At 40.5% G+C, this 26,169-nt stretch overlaps 1 protein-coding gene across 1 annotated transcript; it reads right to left on the bottom strand.

Moving 5' to 3' along the window:
- Nucleotides 1-3,205: 3,205 nt before the first annotated feature.
- Nucleotides 3,206-10,407, bottom strand: Smp_133940 (hypothetical protein). The gene is made up of 6 exons (XM_018795335.1): nucleotides 10,380-10,407; nucleotides 9,571-9,755; nucleotides 4,826-4,924; nucleotides 4,647-4,781; nucleotides 4,530-4,605; nucleotides 3,206-4,492 (listed from the first exon to the last, which is right to left on the bottom strand). The coding sequence occupies exons 3-6, from the start codon at nucleotides 4,898-4,900 to the stop codon at nucleotides 4,023-4,025; spliced, it is 756 nt and encodes a 251-aa protein (XP_018649658.1). The 5' UTR covers nucleotides 4,901-4,924; nucleotides 9,571-9,755; nucleotides 10,380-10,407; the 3' UTR covers nucleotides 3,206-4,022.
- Nucleotides 10,408-26,169: the final 15,762 nt, after the last annotated feature.

Here is a 26,169-nt window from a genome sequence, read left to right as displayed (position 1 = left end):
TTGAGATAGTTGAATTCTATCGAAATGACGAACCGATCTAAGTTAGACAACCATTGAAAATCTGGAAGCTCTGGACTGCCGTGACCGGTGGATGCGAGGAAGGTATCCATTAAAGTCAATGGAAGATGATCGCGCAATATCGTCAGTTGATTTAAGTTAGATTTGTACACCATTAGTACAATAGGAATTAAAGGTTTGGGCATGAAACTGAATGTATTGGTCTCGATTTCTGGTTGTGGGTTGTGAATGAACAACGCTGAGGAGTTCCATACCACAGCGAAACGACCGTCCGGTGCTTTCGGCTTTTCAATGGTTGTTTAGCTTAGATCAGTTTGTGATTTTAATAAAATTAGATAAGTACTCATCAAACGTTACCACCAACTATACATATCAATCTACATGTCCGTACAAAACCGTATGCCCCCAAATGCCCTGGTACGGCCGAGAGTGGAGAGAGTCTGCTCTCCCTCTCGAAATGCTCTCATATGGTCACGCGAATATATAGCTTCTGCCAGGGAAGTCCTACTCACTGCCTTCTCGTGGCATTACTGTTGTTTACGAAATTGGGAGGACGAAAAACGAATGTCCGGCGCTTTAGCCGGGTTGGTGGACACGGCGAGTTCACCTAGGGGAGTTGGAAGACCGTGATTCCAAATCAATGGTGCACATGGACTCCAGGATCCTGAGGGAACAAATGACGTATGAATCAAACGTTGGTCACCGGCTACCATGGGACTGCATCTCCTCACGATGCTCCACTGTCTTGTGGATCAGACCTTCAGGTCAAAGGCTCCGGGTATGGCCCCGTAAGAAAACCACCTGTTTCGGTTTGGGCACCTGGGCAATATCACAGCCCTCACACAAATCAAATGAGATTTGTGAGGCGCATATGTATCTGGTGCCCCTTTGTACCAATATTTGTGTTTAAATAAATAAGAAATGTACCATAAATCATTTACCTTAAACAGGTAATTAATTCCACGTTTCGATACAAACTTTCAGGCACACCTATTATGTTAGAGCTAGAGACAATAACCGACTGTTCTAACTGAAAGTGTGATACAATTTGAGTTTAGAAATCAGCGAATTATGGAGAAAAGCAACGATAAATCTGGAGTTAGTTGTTTAAGTTGACACTTATGCAACCTGCTACTATAAAATGACTGTCTGCAATTGACACAAATTTACCAGTGGGTTTACTCATCCATGTAGCAGTGTTTTTTTAATACTCTTTACGCCCCGCTAGAAAGTGAAACAGTGACTAGTATGTCACAGTAACACTTAGATCAAATATGTACATTGCCATACTGATCTACAGATACTTATCATGTACTAGGGCACTAACTTATGATACCAAAACACTTATTGCTTAAACTATAATCGCTGGACCCCCCCCCTAGTTCACAGTTAAATCGCACTATTCAAATAAACGATTTAACATAAAAATATGCAAGAAGCTGGAATCCCCAGTCAGGTTATCCAGAAGACTTTTCAAATGGACGAATACAAAAACGAATGGAGAAAATTCGGTCACAACAGATGTTAAGACGTTTTTCGCTAATAACGTGGTTCATCGAATTGATATCGCTGGGACCCTTTCTGTGGTATTTTGGTTCTACTCCTTGTCTAAACTAAACATAGGGTAAAATACTGATTAAAACTGTCATCCTAAAAAGATACAGACTTTTGTTGCAATAAAAGTAGATACAATTCATCTTTTTTTCGCTGAAAAATGGCTATATTAACCATAAAAATATTATATGTACACAACTGTAGTAGGAACTTCTACTCGTCATCTTGAGGCGTGCGTATACTTCGATTAGACGTAGGACGTCGTTTGAACACAATACGAGCTGTTGTGTTAGATTGTTGTACTTTAGTGTCTTCATTGTTGGTTTGCTTAGCGGTTTCAGCTACGCAACTACTATGAGTAGTTACATGTTCTTTAGGACAGAAGAGAGTTGAATTTTCGTAATAATTTTCCGTTGTTGCTTCCAACTGTGCAAGTACAGACAGTTTTCCATCCAAATTTGGAGATCCAACATCATTGAAGGTATCAGGGAGATCAAGCTTGGGCAATTTAGGCCTAGGACTTTATCACAAGAAAAGAAACGAGATATGGAGTCACTAAGTGAAATAATAAACATAATTGTACTCAGACAATTAAGATTTTAAAGGCTAGTAGTTTTATTGACATTATTAAAAACATAATAATATTAACTGTAACTGAAAGCCGTTTACAGCAGATGAGAAGCCTCGAAATGAAATGGATTCATTTTACCCTGCAGATTTAGTCGTTCTCGCTTTATTTCAATAGAGAAATAGGCTTATTTATTTATATATTTGAACACATAAATATTGGTACAAAGGGGCACCAGATACATATGCGCCTCACAAATCTCATTTGATTTGTGTGAGGGCTGTGATATTGCCCAGGTGCCCAAACTGAAACAGGTGGTTTTCTTACGGGGCCACATCCTGAGCCTTGGACCTGAAGGTCTGATCCACAAGACAGTGGAGCATCGTGAGGAGATGCAGTCCCATGGTAGCCGGTGACCAACGTTTGATTCATACGCCATTTGTTCCCTCAGGATACTGGAGTCCATGTGCACCATTGGTTTGGAATCACGGTCTTCCAACTCGCCTAGGTGAGCTCTCCGTGCCCACGAACCCGGTTAAAGAGCTGGACATTCGCATTTCGTCCTCTCAATTTTGTAAACAACACCCGTGGTGCGAGAAGGCAGTGAGTAGGACTTCACTGGCAGAGGCTATATACGCGTGGCCATATGAGAGCATTTCGAGAGGGAGAGCGGACTCTCCCCACTTTCGGCCGTACCAGGGCATTCGGGGACAGAGAAATAGGCAAATATCTAAAGCCTAAGAATAGAAAGTAAATGATTATACCTTCGAGCCATTTCACTGATTTTAGGCTTATTTCACATAGTGGCCCACTAAATTAGTATTCAGTTCTCCACACTATTGAAACCAACAACAATCTATTTCAAAAATCTGTTATTCTATACTGTAGTCAAGCTTAACGTATTCTAATCAACTGTTTCAAATAGAAATATGTTTTATGGGTTTATTATTTATTTATTATTTATTTAAACACATAAATATTGGTACAAGAAAGCACCAGATAAATATGCGCCTCACAAATCTCATTCGATTTGTGTGAGGGCTGTGATACTGCCCAGACTGAAGCAGGTGGTTTTCTTAGGGGACCACACCCGGAGCCTTTGACCTAAAGGTCTAGTCCACAAGGCAGTGGAGCATTGTAAGGAGATGCAGTCCCATGGTAGCCGGTGACCAACAGTTGGTTCATACGCCATTCGTTCCTTCAGGATACTGGAGCCCATGTGCACCATTGGTTTGGAATCAGGGTTTTCCAACTCCCCTAGGTGGATCCTCCACACCTATCAACTCGGTTAAAGCGCCGGACATTCGCTTTTCGTCCTCTCACTTTTGTGAACAACAACCCCGCCACGAGAAGGCAGTGAGTAGGACTTCCCTGGCAGAGGCTATATATTCGCGTGGCCATATGAGAGCATTTCGAGAGGGAGAGCGGACTGTCCCCACTCTCGGCCGTACCAGGGCATTTGGGGGCCATTGTGGATTATCTAATCAGTGAGTATTTACATTCTTATTAAATCCCTTGCCACTATTAATTGAAAATCAACAAATTACTGAAGCACTTCTCACTTGAGTACATAGAAAATATCTAAGATTAAATGCCTTTTTCATTTACATCCCTCCTATTTTCCTCAACTATATCCAATAATGTAAGACAGAATAATGTTTATTGGTTAACGCCCTCAACCTACTAGTCGAGGGGTTTGAATTCTATTGGGATAACTTTGTTTTGAATAACTCAGTAGAATCCCTATCGTACAAATAATCGCAGCGATTTTAGTAGGTATACAGGTTTTAGTGTATCCGTGAGACCTAAGTTGTATTTCAACAGAAATAAAAATATGAAAGTTTTTCCTGGTTCAATAGTTGAAAAAACGTTTGTAGATTACTCACGTATCTTCACAAGGAACCCACGGACCAAGTAAATCAATTTGTGGACCTTGGAATTGAACAGGTGTTGGCGGGTCCAAACTTTTCGGCTTCTTATCGGATGTTCCATCCGATATTTTTTCTATGATAGGCTCGATATCTGATGTAGGTACATTAAACACTTGTAGTACTGCTTCATTAGCTCCTTTGGATCCATGTTCGCTTAACTCCACAAGACGATTTAAGACGAATTCTTTTAGTCTGGTTTTTTCTTCTTTCACTGGTCGTTGTTCCGGCTCTATAATGCCATCTGGCCGTGTCCACTGCGCAACACGAGTAGCCACATTCCAATAATAATGTTTGCCATCTGGGGTAATCGATTCCTTCCAAATATTCGCGCGACTGGGTGGATCAGGACGAGATTTATCAGCAACTGGTTTCTCTGTTTTACTAGAAGACTCTTGGTTCAACTTTCCTTCACACGGTGACTCTTCGAATTTTAAATATAACGTAAAACACGCAGTTACTTGCTAGTACGACTCCATATTGTTTTGCTAATGATGGGTCTCTTTCTAGATCTTTCATCATGCTTAAGTGGGCATTCTGAATATTTAAAAGGATAACATGGAATTTAAGACAATTACATCGTTTATTTGTTGTAAGCACGCCTCTAAATTCTTCCTTTCCATTTCAGCACATTTGTTGCTACGGGTCAATTCATTAACTTTTTTAGCTACACTAGCTTTATGACGCATACCATTCTCATGATTTTGAATGCTCTGTTTAAAGTATATGTGGGATAATAATGAAGAGTTAATCTTACAATTTTGTTGTCAGCCATCCAACATTTGCATAATTCGCAATACTTCTTTGGGTTACTTTTCCAATAATCGGCCATACCAACTAGGGATAGTCGCTGAAACTACAGAACGATATTAAAGCAAACACAGTAAATTAGGCATATCGTACGAGTGATTTAGAATTCGTAAACAAGTATGACTGGACAAAGAAATTTAGAATTGTTTACACATATTGTGGCTCCGATTTTATTAAACACGCCAATCGGTAAACTCCATATTGCTTAGATTCAAAAAGTTATGCATGCATTTCTGACGAAATTTCTGCACGGATTCAAAAAGCTCGTTTGGCTTTTGCCAACATACATCATTTATGGCGAAGGCAAGATATCCGTCTATCAATTAAGGAACGAGTATGCTGCGCAGCAGTTCGCCCTGTTCTACTTTACGGCTGCTAAACGTGGCCATCAAGGGTACTTAGGACCGTGGCTGCTACCTTGACAAATGAATGAAATGATGAACTCTATTGACGATAATATCCCTGCTCATACTAAAAGCAAGACAATTTACATTATTATTATTATTGCCTTTATTATTATTATTACTATTATTATTATTATTTACCATATCGCTAACTCACCTTGACGTGGTGGTCGGGCTTGCCTATCGTGATGAAGCAATCGAGCTATGCTGGCTGGAACAATCGTTCCTCGAGGTCCCACCATGCCAGACAGGTCGGTTGAAGAGCGGTGAGACTAAAAGCAGCAAACCCAAGGTCCGAAGGCGAAGTCGTACTGCTGACTGTACAGAGGTGTGACAGCAGTAAGGTGTTTCCTTCAGACAACCAGCATGACAGCGATGCTGCCTTCCCACAAGGAGGGGTGGGGTTAGAAAAGGTCGACCCTAAAAATGCACACCTCACCTTATCCCACGGAAATCCGTCTCCGGCGGTAAGGTCCTTTGAAGAACGGAGCTAACACAAAAACTACCCACGAAATGGTCGTGTGTGACCGACCTCAAGCAGTTGTCCCTTGGGCACTGTGGCCACGCTCTCAGGTCATTAAGACCACTTCTAACCCAATTTCCTTTTCAGGTACCTCTAGAAGAACCCTTCCACGGTGTGGGCAACCGGGAAGTGATAACCGCCCTCATACCTCTAACAACACTCAAGACCACTGTATTCATAACCAATCTCCTTCTTCAATTCCTATTATTCCTCCTACATGAACTTTCAACTCTAAACTTCCTCTTCCGGTTTCCTCCTCAAGTGTCACCATGGCCAACGATTCTAGTGCGCGAAACACTGTCCCAGGTCTACTAAAACCTCGCTCCAAACTACACATTGGAACCTTCAACGTACGTACCCTATGCCAAATCGGTCAACAGGCCTCCTTAGCTAAAACCCTAGAATCTCGTACCATTGATGTATGCTGTGTCTCCGAAACACGCATACAGGATCCCAGTGTGGTCATTCACTTGACCTCACCTCGCCAAAATGGACAGCCAACGAAATACACCCTCCGTGTATCTGGCGACCCGTTGGCTAGTTCTCGCGGACTTGCAGGTGTAGGCATAGCACTAAGTACAATGGCAGAACAGGCACTACTAGAATAGATCCCCGTTAACAGTCGCCTGTGTGCTGTCCGGCTAAATGGCTCCGTAAGAACTCGGAAGGATAGGGACACACGTCGTTGCCTTTTCGTCGTTTCTGCCTACGCTCCCACTGACTGCAGCCATGATGAGGTGAAAGATGACTTTTACAGAAAGCTCTCTGAGCTTCTTCAGAAAGCTAAGCGCTCAGATATAGTAGTCGTAGCGGGTGACTTTAATGCCCAGGTAGGCAGCTTAAATCAAACAGAAAGACATTTAGGTGGGTGTTTTAGTATTCCGGCTCAACGAACCGATAATGGTGATCGTCTGTTGCAACTATGCTCAGACAATCGTTTATTTTTGGCAAGCACTAATTTTAAACATAAGGAGAGACATCGTCTAACATGGCGACCACCTGCACCAAACCAACGATGGACTCAAATAGACCATATTGTCATCAGTCATCGTTGGAGAGGCTCAATAGAAGATTGTCGCTCGTATTGGAATACTTGTTTAGACTCTGATCACGCTTTAATACGAGCGCGCATTTGTCTGCGCCTCAACGGACGCAGGAAAAGTACACTAAGAAGACCCATTAGGATTGAACTGGAGGACGAGAAAGCCGAATGCGAATTCCAGAAACAGCTGAGTTCACATCTAGGCAGTTCTGTAAACGAGACTGACCCAGATGCTGCTTGGAAAGACATACGAACAGCTGTGGAAACAGCAGTAACATCTATTAGTCATTTAAACCATAGGGTTCCAAAAAACCAATGGATTTCTTTTAAGTCTATTTCACTGATGGATTCGCGTAAACTCATCCCATCAGGCTCTGAACACGACGAAGAGCGTAAACAAATTAGATCTAGGTTAACTAAAAGTCTAAGGAACGATCGTGAGCAGTGGTGGGCAACGAAAGCAAAAGAGATGGAAAAGGCAGCGGCTGTAGGCAACACCAGGCAACTATTCAGACTAATAAAAGAAACTGGAATTAAGAAGTCAAGCGTAAGTGAGACAATCTCCGAAAAAGACGGAACCCTTATCTGCTCTCAACCCAAACGTTTAGAACGATTGGCGGAACACTTTAAGGAACAGTTTAGCTGGCCTTCAGCTACTGCACAACTACCCACTATTCTCAGAAAACCTGAATGGAACATTGAAGTAGGCCCCCCAACCCTACTTGAAGTTCAAAAGGCTATAGGTAATCTGAAACGAGGAAGAGCAGCTGGACCAGATGGATTGGCTCCAGAGGTCTTTAAATATGGTGGTCCAATTTTAGCGATTAGGTTGACTAATATTCTGGCTAAAATCTGGGAGACGGATGTAATCCCATCCGACTGGTCACAATCACTTATTGTCCCAATATATAAAAAGGGGTCAAAATCATCCTGCGATAACCATAGAGGGATTAGTCTGACTAACATAGTATCTAAAATACTAGCCTCAATAATTATCAGGCGCCTAACTAAGACTCGTGAACTGCAAACACGATAAAATCAGGCTGGCTTCAGACCTGGTCGTGGCTGTATCAACCACATATTCACCATTCGTCAAGTTTTAGAGCACAGACACGCTTATCGGCGTCCGACAATGATAGTTTTTCTTGACTTGAAAGCAGCATTTGACTCTGTAGACCGAGAGGTTCTGTGGCAGTGTCTGTCATTGAAAGGTGTACCTGAGAAGTACATAAACCTTGTGAAGGCTCTTTACTCGAACACTATCAGTCGAGTGAGAGCTTATGGCGAACTGTCATATGATTTTACAACCTCAAGTGATGTACGTCAAGGCTGTCCACTATCCCCTTTTTTAACTTCATTATAGACCTGTTGCTGGAAATAACACTCTCGTCGACTGAATTTGCAGGAATTGATCTCCTACCAGGGGGACCACTAAGCGACTTAGAATACGCAGATGACATAGTCCTGTTTGGTGAAGACGCTGGCAAAATGCAGAGTCTTCTGTTGGAACTCAGTAATAATGCCAGGATGTTTGGGATGCGTTTCTCCCCATCCAAATGTAAACTGTTACTCCAGGACTGGCCTGCGTCAACACCCGAACTAAGGATAGGGAGTGAAGTAGTCGAACGCGTGGACAACTTCACTTATCTTGGAAGTCTGATCAGCCCTAATGGGTTGGTGTCTGACGAAATCTCAGCACGGATTCAAAAAGCTCGTTTGGCTTTTGCCAACTTACGTCACCTATGGCGTAGACGAGATATCCGTCTATCAATTAAGGGACGAGTATACTGCGCATCAGTTCGCTCTGTTCTACTTTACGGCTGTGAAACATGGCCATTAAGAGTAGAAGATACTCGTAAGTTACTAGTATTTGACCACAGATGTCTTAGAAATATTGCTCGGATCTGCTGGGATCACCGGGTAAGTAATAGTGAGGTTAGACGCAGGGTATTAGGGAACGATGGTAAATCAGTTGATGAAGTCATGAATCTTCATCGACTGAGATGGTTGGGCCATGTGTTACGTATGCCTGAACACCGATTACCACGACGCGCTATGATGACTAGTATTGGGGATGGTTGGAAGAGAGTTAGGGGCGGCCAAACCGAAACATGGCATCAGTGTTTGAAGTCACTAACTTCCAGCCTGAGCCATGTTGGCAGATGCAGACTACCTGGTTGGGGTCCGCGTGACTATCGTAACCAATGGTTGGAGACTCTATGTGACATGACTCAGAATCGATCACAATGGCGTAGGTGTATACACTCTTTATCTTCCCTTAAACTATGAGATTAAAATTGCTTCATATCTCTCTTCCTTCCTGTACTATATCCTTATATACAACCTTTCTTTATATACTACCACCACTAAATTAATTACTTCTATGAATCCGGTGTTTATCTTGTTGTGCTAACGAGGTATGGTAACTTGGACCGATGCATATATGTGCCTGGTCCTACGTTGTAGCTGACTGACTGTGGTATGATAAGGACAAACATTTACTAACAGGAAGGTAGCAACATTCTGAATACTAACTACTCATCAGACACGCTAGTTCTGTTACGAGATGCTTTTTACACCGCTTGACATTTAATAGCATCCACTAGAGGCTAAAAGTTATGCTATTTTCATCCAAAAGAAGCCTATGCTAAATACAAAAAAGCCGTAACACTAATTTAAGGGCGACCTTTAAATAACGCTAAAGTGGACTTCAGACGACTCACCTGTTTATCAGGGTCAAAAGAGGATTATAAACCAATATGAGAACTTGGGATTGGGTTAAAATTCGTGGTTAGGAGTCAAAGTAAAGGTTTTCATTACGAACTGACAGTTCTAACAGATATATTGTAGCGGTTCGCATCTAGCCAGGTGTTCTGTGTACTAGAGGAGCATGACGAGTGCTCTAAGGCTAAGAAAAAGAAAACAGTTGGTTAATTTACGACACAGGAAGGGCACACAATGCACTTAAATTCAATAACGAAACTAATCAACAATCAGAAATAGCACAATCCTCGAATTCAAACAATCTCGGAATCGAAACTAGTCATGCCAAGAAAGTAAATCGAGGAAGGGTCTTAGCAACGAGATAGTTAACTGACTGACCGGAAACTTAGTAGGGCCATTCCCACTGCTTGTCTAATACCACTAAACCTTCTTTTATATTTGAGACATCGTTGCTCCTGTGAAGATGCAGATCCGCTTTGCAAAGCAGCTATTTATAATCACACGGCTAACTCCCAGTACTTCCAAACACAATATTTGCGATCAGTATTTTAAAACACATCTTATTAAAATGTTACAAAACTTTGCGGTAAATACAACAGCGTTCACATGAAGAAAATAAATATATATTAGATCGACAACTGGAGAAACTAGATCAGCTGTCTGTAATGGCCATTGGAGTAAGTCCCCCAATGAGATGTTCGTGGATTATCAACTTAATTAGCTCTCAACCAACTAAAAATGATTTAATGAAGGTATTGGTCAAACCAATCAGTCAATAATTTCGAATCAAAGGTCACACTTATCTTACCTTGTTGCTGACTTGGCTCAAACCTCCCTCTTCCTCTTCAATAACCTTGAATAGCTGGAAACACGGCCAGCAATCCAGAAATCACGAGATAGTATTGGACAATTACTCCCTGTATTTCTGTATTCGGAGATAAAAAATTTAGCTGCTTATGTTCATCGGCATGTATTTCTATTGTTCTTATACGAATGCAGTAAACTGTCATCTGAAGGTCTCAAAACTCCTGGAAAAAATTATGCTGTATTTCAAAACACCCTTAGTTTCTAATTACCTTGCGACGAGCTTGCATAAACGGATTACCTCCCTTCCTTCGCTTCATGCTGTTTCAGGATGATTATAGGTCATCGGTAATTTCAAATAGGCGATAGTTTGTCAACCTGACCGCACGGATTCTACTCAGTTCAGCAGTTATATGTGGGTTGGTGTATTTCCTAATCTGAGTGAATGTGCTCTTACCAGGGCTGTAAGGTTTCCTGGACCGATAGCTATCACATAACTGGACAATAGTTTGGTTGGTTGTTCCCCAACATAAAAGACAATTAAAAAAAATATTCGAATGCTTAAAGAAGACGATTGTTTCAAGAACTGAGAAAGCGAATAAATAAGTATGGCATTTTCTATAGAGATGTCGAATAAACGTGATTTTATGCTCATTCTGGAATGAAATACTTGACTAATCATATGATTGTCAAGCGCGTTACTTCACTTCTGTTAGTTAACTTGTGGTCAGGTGTGCGGTTTATTCGAACGACTTTGGTGCAAGTATTACTTTAGCTGCTGAATTTCAGCACACTGAAACATTAAATTATGCAGCTACACAAAAGAAACAGCGGAAAAAGCACAGAAAAAGGGAAGTCGACCGCCACTGCTTACAAGGAAGGTGGACATGATAATTCCCACTTTATTCTGACTGCCACAACTACGAAATCTAGTTGAGTTTAACTGCAGACTAAGTCTCCTCGAAAATCTTTCGTCTGATTCCTCACCCATTTATTTATTTGTAAGTCAAATTCCATTACCATATTGATCTATGTATATTTAGGACACGCTGGTTAACAAGTATTCAGGATAGTTTGTATTTATGTCAATCGAAACAATACAGGTTAGACCATTCATGTGCAATCCTTCATTTATCTCATTACTATGCAGTTGCTGACTATTTTACTGCAAGTGTTATTTTTACTTAATTGCAAACGCCTGAGATTATACGTGGCAATATCAGTCTAAAACCAATTCTGGTGTGAATCCTACACAACAACTACACCAGTCCGTTTATATCGACTCAAACCACTTGTGCTTTAACTGCTTATTATTGATGAAGTAAATTACTGAAATACATATTCGAATATATTCGTATTTTAACTACTAATAAATTCATTTGTTCTCAGTAATCGACTATAATGATAGTGCACACAACAGTATGTTGCATAATTGGTAATACAAACAGTGTGAGATCGAAGTGTAAGAATGAGATGGGAAACGGTAGTAATGATAAGCGGTATAAGAATAAGTTAGTGATATGCTGTAATGATAACAGTAGGTAAGTTACGAGATATGCGTCAAGTACAGCTAGTGTAGGTGTGTGAAAATTTGGAAGGGCACACGGGTTTTCACCTCTAGACATGTAATTTTCGGAGGTGTCTTCACGGAGAATGATGATGATGTCCTTGTAGGATGTTCGTGTTGATGTGACGTAGCGTACTGAGTATATCGTGTTCCATTTTCAAGTCAGTTTTTCTTCGTCTCTATAGCCCGGAGAAAATATTCATGGATGTCGGAGTCTGTCTTCGTAGGATTTGTTTCACAGCTTCATCATCCACTAAGTTGCTCGTCTTTGTGTGTTCTCGAAGAGAATTCTATTTCTTTTAAAGGGGGGAGACGCAGCATTGTAGATTTGAAGGTGAATCTATGAGAAAGTCATGAATAGTGTCAAAAGCAGACCTGATGTGAATTCACCAATTTGTTCTAGATAAAGTAGTGATTCGCACTTGACATGATGGCATTTCTAAAGGTGTTTGAGCAGGTATCTAAGTTTTCTGGGAATAATTGTCCTATATCACAGTTTGCGGGGAAAGTGGAGGTAAATTATCACGAAATAGTTTGTTAGTCGTGGGTACGAGTCTTCATAGCATAGTGTTTCGACAAGATAAATTATCTACGGCCCACATCCGTTCAGTAATTTCGAAGTTCCGAAGAACTCGTTAAGCTTTTCATGGACTTCCAGACCTTCGTTTTGTATGAATAGATTAGTACAACTAGCTTATTTTGGCTAGAGGCTTCTTGTTAGAGACCAGAAAGAGGAATTAACCTAAGATTGTCCGCCATGAAACAACTGTTGGTGAGACAATCTAGCTACCTTACATTCAATGCACTTTGGTACGAGCACGTCCCATTCTGTTGATAATTTACGAGCACGTCCCATTTCGTTGATAATTTGCATTCAGAATAGATGCGAGTCAACGAAACCTGGATCCCCATTTTAGGAGTACGCGTGGTACGGATTCAAACGCCCTTATGAATTACAGGAATATTACGTGCTACAGCATCCTTTATTCTCAGAAGCCGGTCTAGCTGTCTCATCCTATGAGAAGATGGAACTCAAATAACTTCTTCTTAAATCCGTTCTGGCCTTCATGAAGAGGGGTGGTTGCGTCAGTGTTTTCTCTCATTTGACCATTGCTCTTTTTTATTAACTTTGGCAGTATCGAGGGTAATGTGACTGCTCCATGGCGGGCTGGGTCTTTCATGCCCCCTACTTTAAAGATTTAAAAGAAACCTCTGGCCCCCTCACTCTAGTGACGCTACCTGGACAGGCCACATACCTGTGTATAGATCGCTTCCACTTACAGTTTTATGGCCGCAGGCAGGATACTGATACATCACAGCGACTTTCAGGAAGTTAAGGTTCTCGACATTTTCATACTAGTACAGAGAATTAGATGTATACTTCCCAGGTCACCAATGGGCTTTATGTTGGCGAGACACAAAGTATTCCTCGGAAGAAGCTCAGAGAAGCCCTAGAAACTCTGGGAAACATTTTATCTAATCAAATTAAAAAGAAGTCTATCAGAAATATCCAGAAAGTGAAGTTCCACGTGTCACATTCCTGATTGGATGGTTGTCTTTCTACTATGTTTAGTAGGGTTGCAAAACATTTCAGAAGCCTAGGACTATCTGAAGTGCAGGAAGTACATGAACTAACCTTAGAGTAAAGCTTTCTTTCCATATTATTATTGTTTATTGTCTATGTTGTCGTGTAGATTTAGTCTGAGGTTATTACAAGAGCTTAGGAAACCGATTCGATCATTCAGTCGGAAAATCTTACCACACTAGGTTAAAAGAGCGTTGGATGCTTATAGATTGGCTGTTTATTCGATCAGGGACGCTGGTGTTAAGATTCTGTGGCATTTTTATTATGGTGAGATCTTGGATGTTACTCACTTTGAAAGAGGATCAGTCCTTCATTTTCGGTTATCCGTTTGATGAAGGAGCTGTGGATGAACATTGACTTAAGTCATTAATTTTTTCTGGAAGTATATGTCGCTTCGCACGCTTACGAAACATTTATTTCTCAGTTCCACGTAATTGTTGTTACCAGAATCTCCTGGTAGAAATTCACACTTGTGACAGGATTCCTATTCTTCCTTCAACAAGCTGTCTGCGCTTTGTTTAAGATGAGTTAGTTTCTTTCAATGGGTGTTTTGAGCTGCGTGTATGTTATGTAGGATAGGTCGCTGAGTAATGCCTCTCGCTGTCTCTCAGTGGTCATCCGTTAACAGTTTTCACCACTCTAGTAGCCACGAGATTTTGTGAGTTTTTGCCCCATGGTTGTGTAGTCTGCCCTGATACAGCAATAGACAGAGGCATTCTCAGCTCTACGAAGTACTTCTTTTCTGATCAAGTTAAATATAAATAGCTATAGTCATCACTGCTTTCTGATGCTTGAACATGAACCTAGTTGACTAGACCATTTGCGGGCAAACAGTTTAACTTGAGAGAATTCCGTCCTTTTGCTATTTCGTGGCGTTATCTACATGTTCAACGAAACCAGAAGGTTTGATAATTTCGACGAGTTGTTTGTGAAACTGTCCTACAGATACCATATCATCAACACGCGAATTTACGGTTGGGGCGTTAAAGTTCCTAGTTATCACCATAAGACCAAACTTCAGGTGTGATAGCGTCGGCATTACCCGAAGTATGTTTTACCTTTGTGTGTTATTTTATATAGTTGTCGTATCGCACTTCCTGATATCAAGAGGTGTAGTATTGTAGTCTCCGGCTTGGAGTACATGGTTGGCCCCAATGTGTTTGTCGCATTAGCATATGGTTGGTGTAGAAGTATGGTCTAGTTTGATGATTGTGCATTTATTCTTGCTGCTATATTAACATACCTCACCTCAAAATTGTAGGTTTTTCATGGCGTGACTAACTTATCTATCAAATCTAACGTGGATGTCACATCATAGTCTACACTGACTCGTCCTACGTGACAATCAGCAGTCTAGTACGTGTGAAGAACACATTGGGGTTAGGAAGAGTAGTATATTCAATACGAAAAGCAAAATGTTACACAGAATTACTCCATTTGTATGGTCGAGGAACGCCATGCTGGACAAATATTTTCGCGTTCACTATTTCTGATCTCTCAGTGCTATGTGTTTAATGCGAATTTTCTCAAAAATCTTACGTTCAGCTTCGAGTATCGGTTAGTTGGGATTAATACTACCACATTAGTATATGTGGAAAGCCGGTTCACTCCCCCAACTAATTATTCATTGCATTTCACAACGTGGCGATACCAGCATGGTTCCACCGTCTAGGCTAGTTTGGTTCAGCTTGACACTGCGGCCTTGAGGTCTGAACATCGCTACTACTCCTGTTTTGTGTGCCCTGTCATCACAGTGTCACGCTTTTCACGTTTACTTCATCTTCCATGAATTCGATGGATAAACATGCTTAATTTAGAACTATGATCTTCAAATCCGAACAAAATCACGTTTTTGATCTACCTTAATTTTCTTCCTAATCCTTCGGAGTTGCTATAGAGGAACTTCATGGTTTATCTCTTCACCTGATATTCCGTTGCAGAAGCATGTTTTCGGGGAAATAAACAGATTGTTGCTGTAAATGGCTTAGCAGATTCAGTGCAAACTGGCCACTGCAAGATGTTTGCCTATTTAAGGAGTTCCATTGGCGGTACTGTGGCCTTGCTGCCCTAAATCGTGATTTATTGATTGAGATCAACTGACTGGAGGGGGTATTCTAATTCACCTTTCTGTTGTTGTGTTGCCGACCAATGTCGGCACTCATAACATCTGATTTGACTGGATAGGTCATTTCTCGAGTTGTACTGAACCCGAAAAGACTCAATCATCCTAGATTCAGAAGTTCACAGACATCCAACACGAAGACTTAATGGTCTTGACATGTAACAGACCAAGAACCAGGAGTACTATACTTCTAATAGTGGTGGGAAGACTGAGACTGTATGGTAGCTGACGCCAGTGACGTGTCGTAACTGTGAGGTTCTTCCACACTGACATTCACAGGTTCCGTTACTCCGGAGACCACCTAACTGGTCGGTTCTTGTTTGTTTGTTGACCTACATTAGTCCCTCATTCTTATTTTCTCCAAGGGAGTTGAAATCAGTAGAGGATAGTCATAGGATTTGAATGTTTGTGTACTTCATGCCTATTCAAACGCCTTGGTTAGCTATTTTGCTAGTGATAAATGACCGTCAAATCAACCAAATGTATTTACACGAGCCATCGACATCAACGAAAGGGAAAATTTCGTGCCTAGAGTCTATTCCCACAATGATCTGAGTGTAAAATCACAACATAATATTGTTGCACAAGTGAAATGTCACTGGCCCCCCAAATGCCCTGGTACGGCCGAGAGTGGGGAGAGTCCACTCTCCCTCTCGAAATGCTCTCATATGGCCACACGTATATAGCCTCTGACAGGGAAGTCCTACTCATTGCCTTCTCGTGGCATTACTGTTGTTTACGAAATTGAGAGGACGAAAAGCGAATGTCCGGCGCTTTAACCGAGTTGATAGGTGTGGAGGATCCACCTAGGGGAGTTAGAAAACCCTGATTCCAAACCAATGGTGCACATGGGCTCCAGTATCCTGAAGGAACGAATGGCGTATGAACCAACTGTTGGTCACCGGCTACCATGGGACTGCATCTCCTCACGATGCTCCACTGCCTTGTGGACTAGACCTTTAGGTCAAAGGCTCCGGGTGTGGTCCTCTAAGAAAACCACCTGCTTCAGTCTGGGCAGTATCACAGCCCTCACACAAATCGAATGAGATTTGTGAGGCGCATATTTATCTGGTGCTTTCTTGTACCAATATTTACGTGTTTAAATAAATAAATAAATAAAAATAATCACCCGGCAGTTGAGTGACTGAATGTCAAACAGTCCACCGATCCTCGTCAATGTCAAGGACGACAAACGCACAGTAACTGATTGCGCGCCATAAGCTGTGGTCGCACTCCATTTCTCTGTACTTCAAATCACTAACATGTTTCCCTAAAATCATTGTTTGTGTTGTAAAGTCATTAATGCAACCATAGTACCTATGTTGAAGGCACTAGATCTCCATGAATAACTCGATAAACGTCTTCGGTTTGTAATTTCATGTTGATATTTGAACTTCTCATTTCCGCACCAAAAGCACTCCTTTCCACCTTCAGATTGTATTTTCAACTTGGAAGGACCCTAAATGCTGTTCCTCTGTTGCCTTTTTTTAATACGCTGTTTTGTGACGTTTCATAATGACCTTTTTATGCTATGTATGTACGCTTTAGCTGTGTGCATGTTTTGTTCGTGCTTGTGAAATATACGTTTTCCTCATCTGAACCTGGCCGTCTCCATCAAGTAATCAGGGTTGTGGCACATAGGAATGTTTTAGCCTGTCTTTTCGTTGTGTCGCTGATTCTTCGTTCTGTCTGCCGAGTTTAGGTTACCTGATGATCTATTCGAACATAACAACATGGATGTCATGAAAGAGTGATCTGAGCTAGACATTAATTGTCGGGTGTGATTTTGACCTAGGAATGTTGGTCACCCTATTTCCGTCTAACTCGATTAGGTCCCTAATCACCAACATAAATCACCTCCGTCGGTTATCAACAACCTTCAGACCGCTGCCTTTTGTTTGGCAATGGAGGATGTAGGACTGTGTAGAAGTTAAGGTTACTGCTCAACTAATCAATTACAAGCACGTTCATCATATTTTAAACAGCCATGTTGAGGCCCTGTTCAATCTATTTAATTTGATTTTTAAAAAACGACTAAAATTTAGCAAAATTCACAAAACAGCTATCCGTACGAATTCGGAGCCGTACGGTCTAATACGTGCAATTCACACCATTTGACTTGACAAAAATTGAGAGATGAATTAATTTCTATGTGATATCCGGCGCGTGTTACACATATCTGACTCTAAGAGTGACACATGTACACAATAATTCTTCACTCCAGGATTTACCCAACTTTGTGTCAATGAAAACTGAATCCACTATAATATGAAGCTCACATGTAATTTTGTTGAAATTTTTAATTGTAACCGCACAACGGAAAGTGTAACAGTCTCAAATGGAAGTGTGTCAAGACTATAGGAATATTGTGTTCTAGAGTGACCACAAGGGGTAAAGTGTGTGAGGAATATAACGATCGAAATTTGAAAAATTGATCTGAATGCAGAACCAATGAACCAAAATTTGTTCGATTAGGCACACAAAGCGTTTTTGAGTCACTCGTATGAAATTATGTCAAAACACTAACTCTGTGTCCAATTTGACAAATAGTATAAATTACACCAAAGGTACGAAACACATCAAATGGTATGGCCTGTGCCATGCAGTGAAGGGTTTCCCCAACACAAATTAACCTACTAAACAACAAGAGATAGCTGATGAAAAAGTGTTTGATACCTGAGAATCAACAGAAATATTTCCAACAAGATAGGATCAGATGTCTGCCTGCAAAGATTCCGGGAATCTTTCCAAGAAGACAGCCAAACGTTAACACCCATACACTGAAAAACACCGTGACCCTGAGTTTAGTCAAACCAAACCTCATTATGGAAAGTTCGGCAACACGCAATAGTAAATTAGGCGATAAAAGATACATCTTTGACCAGGATCAAATAACAAGTGCCCGACGAGGGAGACAACAACATAATATGTGTTTAACAAGAGACTTGAGTAAAAGGTAAAACACAAGACAGGGAAAAAGAACAAGTAAATATCAATGCTGTTGGGCGAAGATAAACCACACGTTTTCAAGTCATCCAAATGTACCGTAGCCATAAATTAAAGTTTCTTCGTTTTTCTGACCATTCACGTATAGATATATTGGAATAATTTCTTTTATAAAATTAATTAGAAGTATGACTTTTGCTACATTGTCATTTTACTTTAACCAGGATCAAATAACAAAGGTTAGAATACGAGACCGGGCGAAGGAACAAATGAATGACAATACTGTCCAACTAAACTCTCTGGACGGCTTTTCGGCGTTTCTTCTCCATTACAGTGATGACAGAGAACGTAAACGAACATAAAGCTGTGTCTCATCGCGAAATAACTCTGTAGATGAACTGACCATATCTACCGACCGGATTCTGGGGATCAATAGAACTCCTGATACCGATAAAATGACCTCACACACCTCCGTCGTAATTTGACTCCTTATCTTAATATTCATCATAATCGTAGACGCTCCTAAACTCCTTTCGTTGGTCTGTCCGGTATAAGATCTAAAGCAGATAGTCCTGACTGGTGCTAGTACCAAAATAGGTACATTGAGTTCTCTGGATTTTGTTAGCGAAATGCCGTCATTTTCCCAGTTTCCAAAACATCTGACGCGAAAATTTCTTCGGGAGACTTCCAAGTCAGCAGTAATAGACGACAACAGCAGCCGAACGACATGGCCGTCCGTTATACATAACTGATATGATGACAAAAGTTCGATATCTTGTCGACACTGGCTATGAAGTTGGCGTTCTTCCAGCGATTCCTAACGACCGGCTGCATGAACCGGTATTCAACTTACAAGTGGCAAACGGGAAACCGATTGTCACATATGGTAAGCGATATGTCCACGTAAGTTTATGCAAATTCATTTACTGGATTTTTGTTATTGCAGATGTTTCTAACTTAATCTCTGGTATGGACCTGCTACAACGCTATAATCCACTCTTCGACACAAGCAAATGGTAGTTAGTAGATGACAGTACTAAGTTATTTGTTTGTATGACTTCCTTTACCGGTTATAGATTATCTCCAGTCACCATTAGGCAATTAATCGACACATTTTATCAGCAGATACTCGATAATCCCCTGATCTGTACCAAACACGACTAAAATTTCCGTCTTTAACCAGCAATGTTGCACATCAAATCACCATTACAGTGTGGGGATCGTTAAATAGACTTATTTTGAATTTAGTTTTTGCTATTATCTACATATTTTATATTTCCGTCCAGTACAACAGGACGACCTTCATTTTCGAAAGCACTTCGACTAGTTTCTGAAAAGCTGAAGTTGGCTAAAAACGATTTCAACCACATGGTAGATCTGGCAATTATCCGGCCATCAGACAGTCCATTAGCATCTCGCTTATACATGGTCCCTGAAAAGAACAACAATACTTGGCATCTAAGTGGTGACTATCGGCAACTGAATACAAAATCTACCCCCGATTTTCGCCCGTCGCCTCACATTGACGCCTTAACAGCCACCTACAGAGGTACAAACGTTATTTCGAGGATCGACTTGATTGAAGAGTACAAACAAATCCCCATAACTGCTGACGACGTTCCTATAACAGCTATCATCACTCCTTTTGTTCCCGACTTCGTACAAGCGTATTTTGATGACTGCTTGATTGCAAATCTGGGCAGAGTAACTCACCTTCAGCATCTGGAGCTTGTTTTCGAGCGACTGAGAGAACACGGCATAACTGTGAGTATTCAGAAATTTCAAATCGAAATCGAATCTGTGGATCTTCTTGGACAAAATATTGATGCTCAAGACACCCACCCTGTCAAAATCAAAGTGGCAGGCATTCTGGATAACGGAGAATCAATAACAGTCAAGTAATTGCGTGCGTTCGACGGCCTGGTTAGTTTCTATAAAGGGTTAGTACTGAATTACGCCTCTCTCATGAGACTCTTAACAGACCAACTCCGTGGAAATGCGAAACTCATCCATTTTAACAGCGACATGTATAAAACATTCTCCACAGCTGAGCAAACTGTCGCAAAAGCTACTATGCCTGAACACCGAGAAACCAAAGCAACCATTAATATCGCATTAGACGCATCCGAATCGGCAGTTGCGGTCTAACAGCAGTGGGTAAATAACGGATGGTAATTTTGGCATTCGTCTCTAAACGTAGTATAAAACATTCGGTAGGGAAATTGTAGTCATGTAATGTTCTGTACGGCACTTTCAACACTCTGTGAGTGGCCAAGAATTCTTTTTGCCTACTGATCACAAACCTCTCACCTTCTCTTAAAGCCCCTCTTTGGTGAAGAACTCCCACGAAGAGTCTCGAAAATTGGACTACATTTCACAGTTTACTTCAGACATATAGCACATTTTCGGAGCAAGCGATGTATTTGCACAAGACTTGTCGTGTATAACTTCCTTGAGCAACTTCCAAGGTATCGACCTCCGCAAACTCTCCCAGCTTCTTAAAGACACTACCTTGCAGCATGAGTTACCTTCAACAAACCTAAAACTATGTATTTAACGAATAGGAACACGTAAGGAAACTTTAGTATGTGACACATCTACAGGTAAGGATCGTCCAATCTTGAGGAAACATTATCAATGCAACGTCTTCGATGAGTTGTACAAATATTTCTCAACCAGGTGCTCGAGCAACCAGCAAGCTCACCGCGGGAAGATTTCACTGGCCTGGGATGAATAAAGATTGGAGGGAGTGGGCACACCCGTGTAAACTGCCAGAAATCCAAGGTGGTTAGACATAACAACTGCTGATGCTCGTTCCAAATATGTTCATCCGAATTTAGTGGGACCCTCAAATGAACACTCTTACCTCTTAACATGTGTAGACCGTTTCACACAATGGTGAGAAGCAGTACCCTTCATAGACAGCTGAAAGCTTCACTTTCAACAACAGACGTTACGAAGCGGACCGACGCTCCTGCACAACTCGTTTACGGAGCGACAGTCCCACCTCCAGAATCTTTCAACTTCTTTGATCAATATAGATCCAAACTCTCTCATACGCCGAGCGTTCAGTTAAACTTGTTTTCACTCGGCCGCGATCAACTGATGTTTTCGTTCAACCTTCCCCACGATATAATGCACATGTTTTTGCACGTCGCAACTCATTACGACGACCTCCCTAAATGACATACAAAGGACCCTTCAAATTCTTTCGTCTTAAAACTAAATACTAAATCACCGATAAAAATGGGACTAACGATAACGTCAGTATTAAACTTCATAAAGTTGCGTATTTAGAAGGAGACCCTGATGATGTTGATTTTCCCAGTGTGCAATCGAACGATAAGAGCCTCACAATTAGGATATCCCTTCCGATAATTATCAGAAGGGGTTTTGTGGATATTATAGTAATTTTAACAGCTGAGATCACGATGTTCAACCAGGTCTGTTGTGAGATAGTAACTCACTGAAGACATTGGTGGATGTTTCGCTCAATTTCGTTAATCGGTTGAAGTTAGAAATTAACACCGTTGAATGCCAGCTCACTGATCTAGTGGTTAAGCGCTCGCGCGCGTGACTGATAAGTCCTGATTTTGAGTCTCGTTTGGCGGGATCGTGGATGCGCATCGCTGAGGAGTCCCATAATAGGACGAAATGGCCGTCCAGTGCATCCGATAATTAACAATCATGGAGAAACTTCGCTGATATCTGACATCCAAACAAACACAGCAAGTTGTGGAAGAAAATTAAGATTGTCAGAACATTCAAACGATTACTTCACATGGGACACTACGTAATATGTTGCCTTAATTCGACTCTTTTATTATTGTGTCCAAAAATAATTAATTCTCCCAATATGCTCATATATATGTATATTTCTTCTAACAAATTCATTGTGTGGAAATTGTTTTTACGCTGTTTTGTGTTAAAAAGATCTCATTTGTACTAGTTTTTTTTCCTTTTTTGTCCCGTTTTGTGTCTTTGCACGCGTGCAAGTGTACATCGACAAACACTTACAATTCGCTATTTCCTTACCAGAACGGCAGGAAAAGATGAAAAATGTCGATGAGTGCGATGAATAGAATCTTTCATTGTACTTCTTTTTTACTGCCAGATTGTACCACATGGCCCCTTATATAAGGGAGAGACCCCAAAGTGCTGTTGAACATAGCAAGCTGTCAGAAGAGTGTTAACCAACGACAAGCTCGTTGAATTTAAACTTCTGGCTGACCACATTTTCGAACTACAAAACCCATTACATGAAATCTCTACAGATTGGAAAGACCATATTGTTGGTACAGAAAGTCATTCCAAAGAATTTCGTATCATAAAGAGCGTTCTTTGTTGTAGATTTTTGCATGATACGTTTCAGACTGGATTGTGTTGTAGCTACAATCCTTTGTTTAACAAATATAAATGTATTTTTGTCTTGTCATTAGTTAATGGAAAGGAAGTCATGCGTACCTAATCAGCGTTCATATAGCGAATCATTCAGCTAAATATTAGGTCAACTTCCCGTTAGATTAAATTCGTCATAACCAATTTCACATGTAGAAGTTATCAAGATAGAATAAAGTAGCATAATATATCAAAGACATTACAAGCGACCTGTGAAATCTACAGTATAACTAAGATAAACACAGCTGGACAGACAGGGTTGTTACAGTACAACCTCGATATTTGAAGCTATGGGTCATCCGTTTGAGACTCCGTGTGGCCATCAACATACGGACGCAAACATTTTTCGAACAAAATGAAATGTGTCCCGAATTCTAATGCGAACCAACACTCATATACACTAAAACTCGTCTTCTTAATTCAACAAAAGAGCTAGGTGGGACATATCCGCGTCTCAAAATATCCAAGGCAAACTTATAAATAATTATTTATCAGTATGGGGTTGTGGAGACTGTTAGTTTTTTTATTGCGATCATGAATCGATCAGTGTTAGGCCACCACTGAAATCCCGAAAGCAGTGGACAGCCGTTTCGTTCTACTACGGAACTCCTCTGTAGTGCGCATCCACGATTCTAACTCAGGACCTCTGATCTCGCCGTTGCATGCCGGCTCAGCGGTCTAGAGGTTAAGCGTTCGCGCACAAGACCACGAAGGTCCTTGGTCCGAGTCTCACATGCGGGGTCGTGGATGCACACTGGTGAGGAGTTCCATACTAAAACGAAACGGTCGCTCAGTGTTTTCAGGATTTTAACAGTGATCGAACATCGATCGATTTATGATCTCGATCAAAAAATTTATTTCAAGAAGTATGATCAATTAACAAGTATTTGTATTTAGTTGAGTGATTAATCATTATTTGATAAAATTCAGGAAACCCTAGTGAAGTAAATTATCCTATATATACATGAATAGAATTCTGTTGAATTAATTTCATGATACATAAGTTTAGAAAATGAGGTAAAAGTTTTCTTAATATATTAAAGAATAGGACTCGAACTTGGGAATCAGATTTCAAGTTGACGGCTTGACCAGTCACTTCCTATCGCCCTTAAATTTCTTTAATGACGAGTAGTTTTATTAATTTCATGTAACAGCTGATGTTTTGATGACGACTAAATGCAAGATTTGATTAGTCAGTTCTTCGTCTTCATAAACCTTGTAGTAGGCGTCGAGTCGAGGACGGACTATGATCACTACTACAATTCGATTACGCGCCTAGAAATTACTTGGTTTTTTTGATAGCTCGCAAACCAAAAGGCTTTAATTAGTCCCGATAAAATGTATTTATTGGCGATCTCGTAATATCGAAAGAATACCGAGACGTGCCAACGAGTACAGGCAAAATGGGCAGAGCGTAAAATAGTTCGAACCAAACAAGGCGGATAGCGGAACAAGAAGTGAGTCTGATAAAGTTAAACAAGTACAGTAAAACAATCGCTGGTACAATTGGTTACAATAATAATAATTGTTTCTATTATTCCAATCGTGTTCTTATCGAGACAGGCCGGTCACTACAACCTATCCTTGAGTTTTGTATGGCAAGAGCTGTAAATAAAATCATGAATTCAACTTTATCTACCACTAAGCACAACTATAGGCTGCTTTTAGATTAGTTATATGAGTTATTACTCTGTCAATTTGGAATAACGAGTGGATATATGTAATAACCGGAAACTCATGTAGGGGAAAAAAGAGTTTTTCTAATATGCAAAATTACACAGTGTCTTGGTAAAATATGTACGCCACGTTTTTCTTCGGTGGTTGTTTACATGTTTCATGAATGTTCCAATTCTGCTGTTATTGCAATCACTTCCTGTTACCCTTTATGTTCTCTTCAGTTCAATCTTCTGCTGCCAGGCATTCCACTTCCGACTTGTGCTGCATACTTTAATCTCCCGACATAAATAGCATACATCACACTAGTACAATATCAAAGATGCTGATGAGTTGACACGTCTATATATAATTACGGTTAACTATTTGTAAAATTCACTCAAAAGTACAATTGTTCGGCTCAAAAAGATAATATCGTCAAAAAGAAAATCCATTTTTACTTCCATATTTCCCATGACTAACCTTTTCAATTACCAGTGACACTATTTTTGTTTCTGAGTCTCTGGTATTTGACATAACGAATGGTTTAAAAATATTCTTTTTCTCTCACTGATATACTACGATAATACGTTAATCTAATAATCAGACTAGACGTATTATATCAGATTCAGGACTCACAACCCAGAATCGAGAACCATATTAGCACTAGATAATACTTTATTCAACACAATTACAAGCAGCCACACACAGCTAATCCGGAGTAGAAATCAATGAGAGGAAAAGGAATCACATATTTAGTAATCAGTAATTCGAGCGCATGTTTGTCCATTCCCAATGATCAATCATATTTTAATCTCACTACCACATATCAGTATTTTGATCAGAATGGGGGTTGTGGAGATTGTAGTAATTTTAATAGTTGAATCCAGAAATCGACGTAAGCTAGACCACTGACAAAAACTTCAAAGCACTGTACGGCCGTTTCGTCCTAGTATGGAACTCCTCATCAGTGATTACCCACGATCTCGCATGCGGGACTCGAACCCAAGACCTTCGATCTCGAGCTCAAAATGTAACTGAAATTATTTATCATCTTATATATGACGTTTAGTAACTCGAGCATACGTATTGTGAACCCATAAAATCACTTTGTACCAAATTTTAATTTCAAGGATTAAATGACGCAGAAATTAACCCTCATTTCTCAGATAAAATCCAACATTTGTCCCAATAAATGTAAATTTCATAGCCAATACAGTTCCCATAATACAGGCCATCACACATCTCAGAGATTTCTACATACGACGCTGATGAATATAATAGTGTGGTTTTTTAAAGAATTGCATTCTTACTGTAGTGAACAAGAACACGAGTGGGAACAATCGAATGTATTTTAGCTCAGCATTACAGAATATCTTATTAAACTATGAGAACGATATAGTGAACGGTTAATTTATCAGAAGGGTGGTTTTGTGGAGATTTAGTATTTTCATAGTTCAAAGCGTGAGTCAATTGAAGCTAGACCACCATGGAAAACCTGGAAGCACTGGACGGCCGTTTCG

The sequence above is a fragment of the Schistosoma mansoni genome, chromosome 2 (genome assembly GCF_000237925.1).
Source record: "Schistosoma mansoni strain Puerto Rico chromosome 2, complete genome".
NCBI classification, from domain to species: Eukaryota; Metazoa; Platyhelminthes; class Trematoda; order Strigeidida; family Schistosomatidae; genus Schistosoma; species Schistosoma mansoni.
The sequence above is the reverse complement of the archived record's forward strand: the minus strand, read 5'-3'. Positions and strand labels throughout refer to the sequence as shown.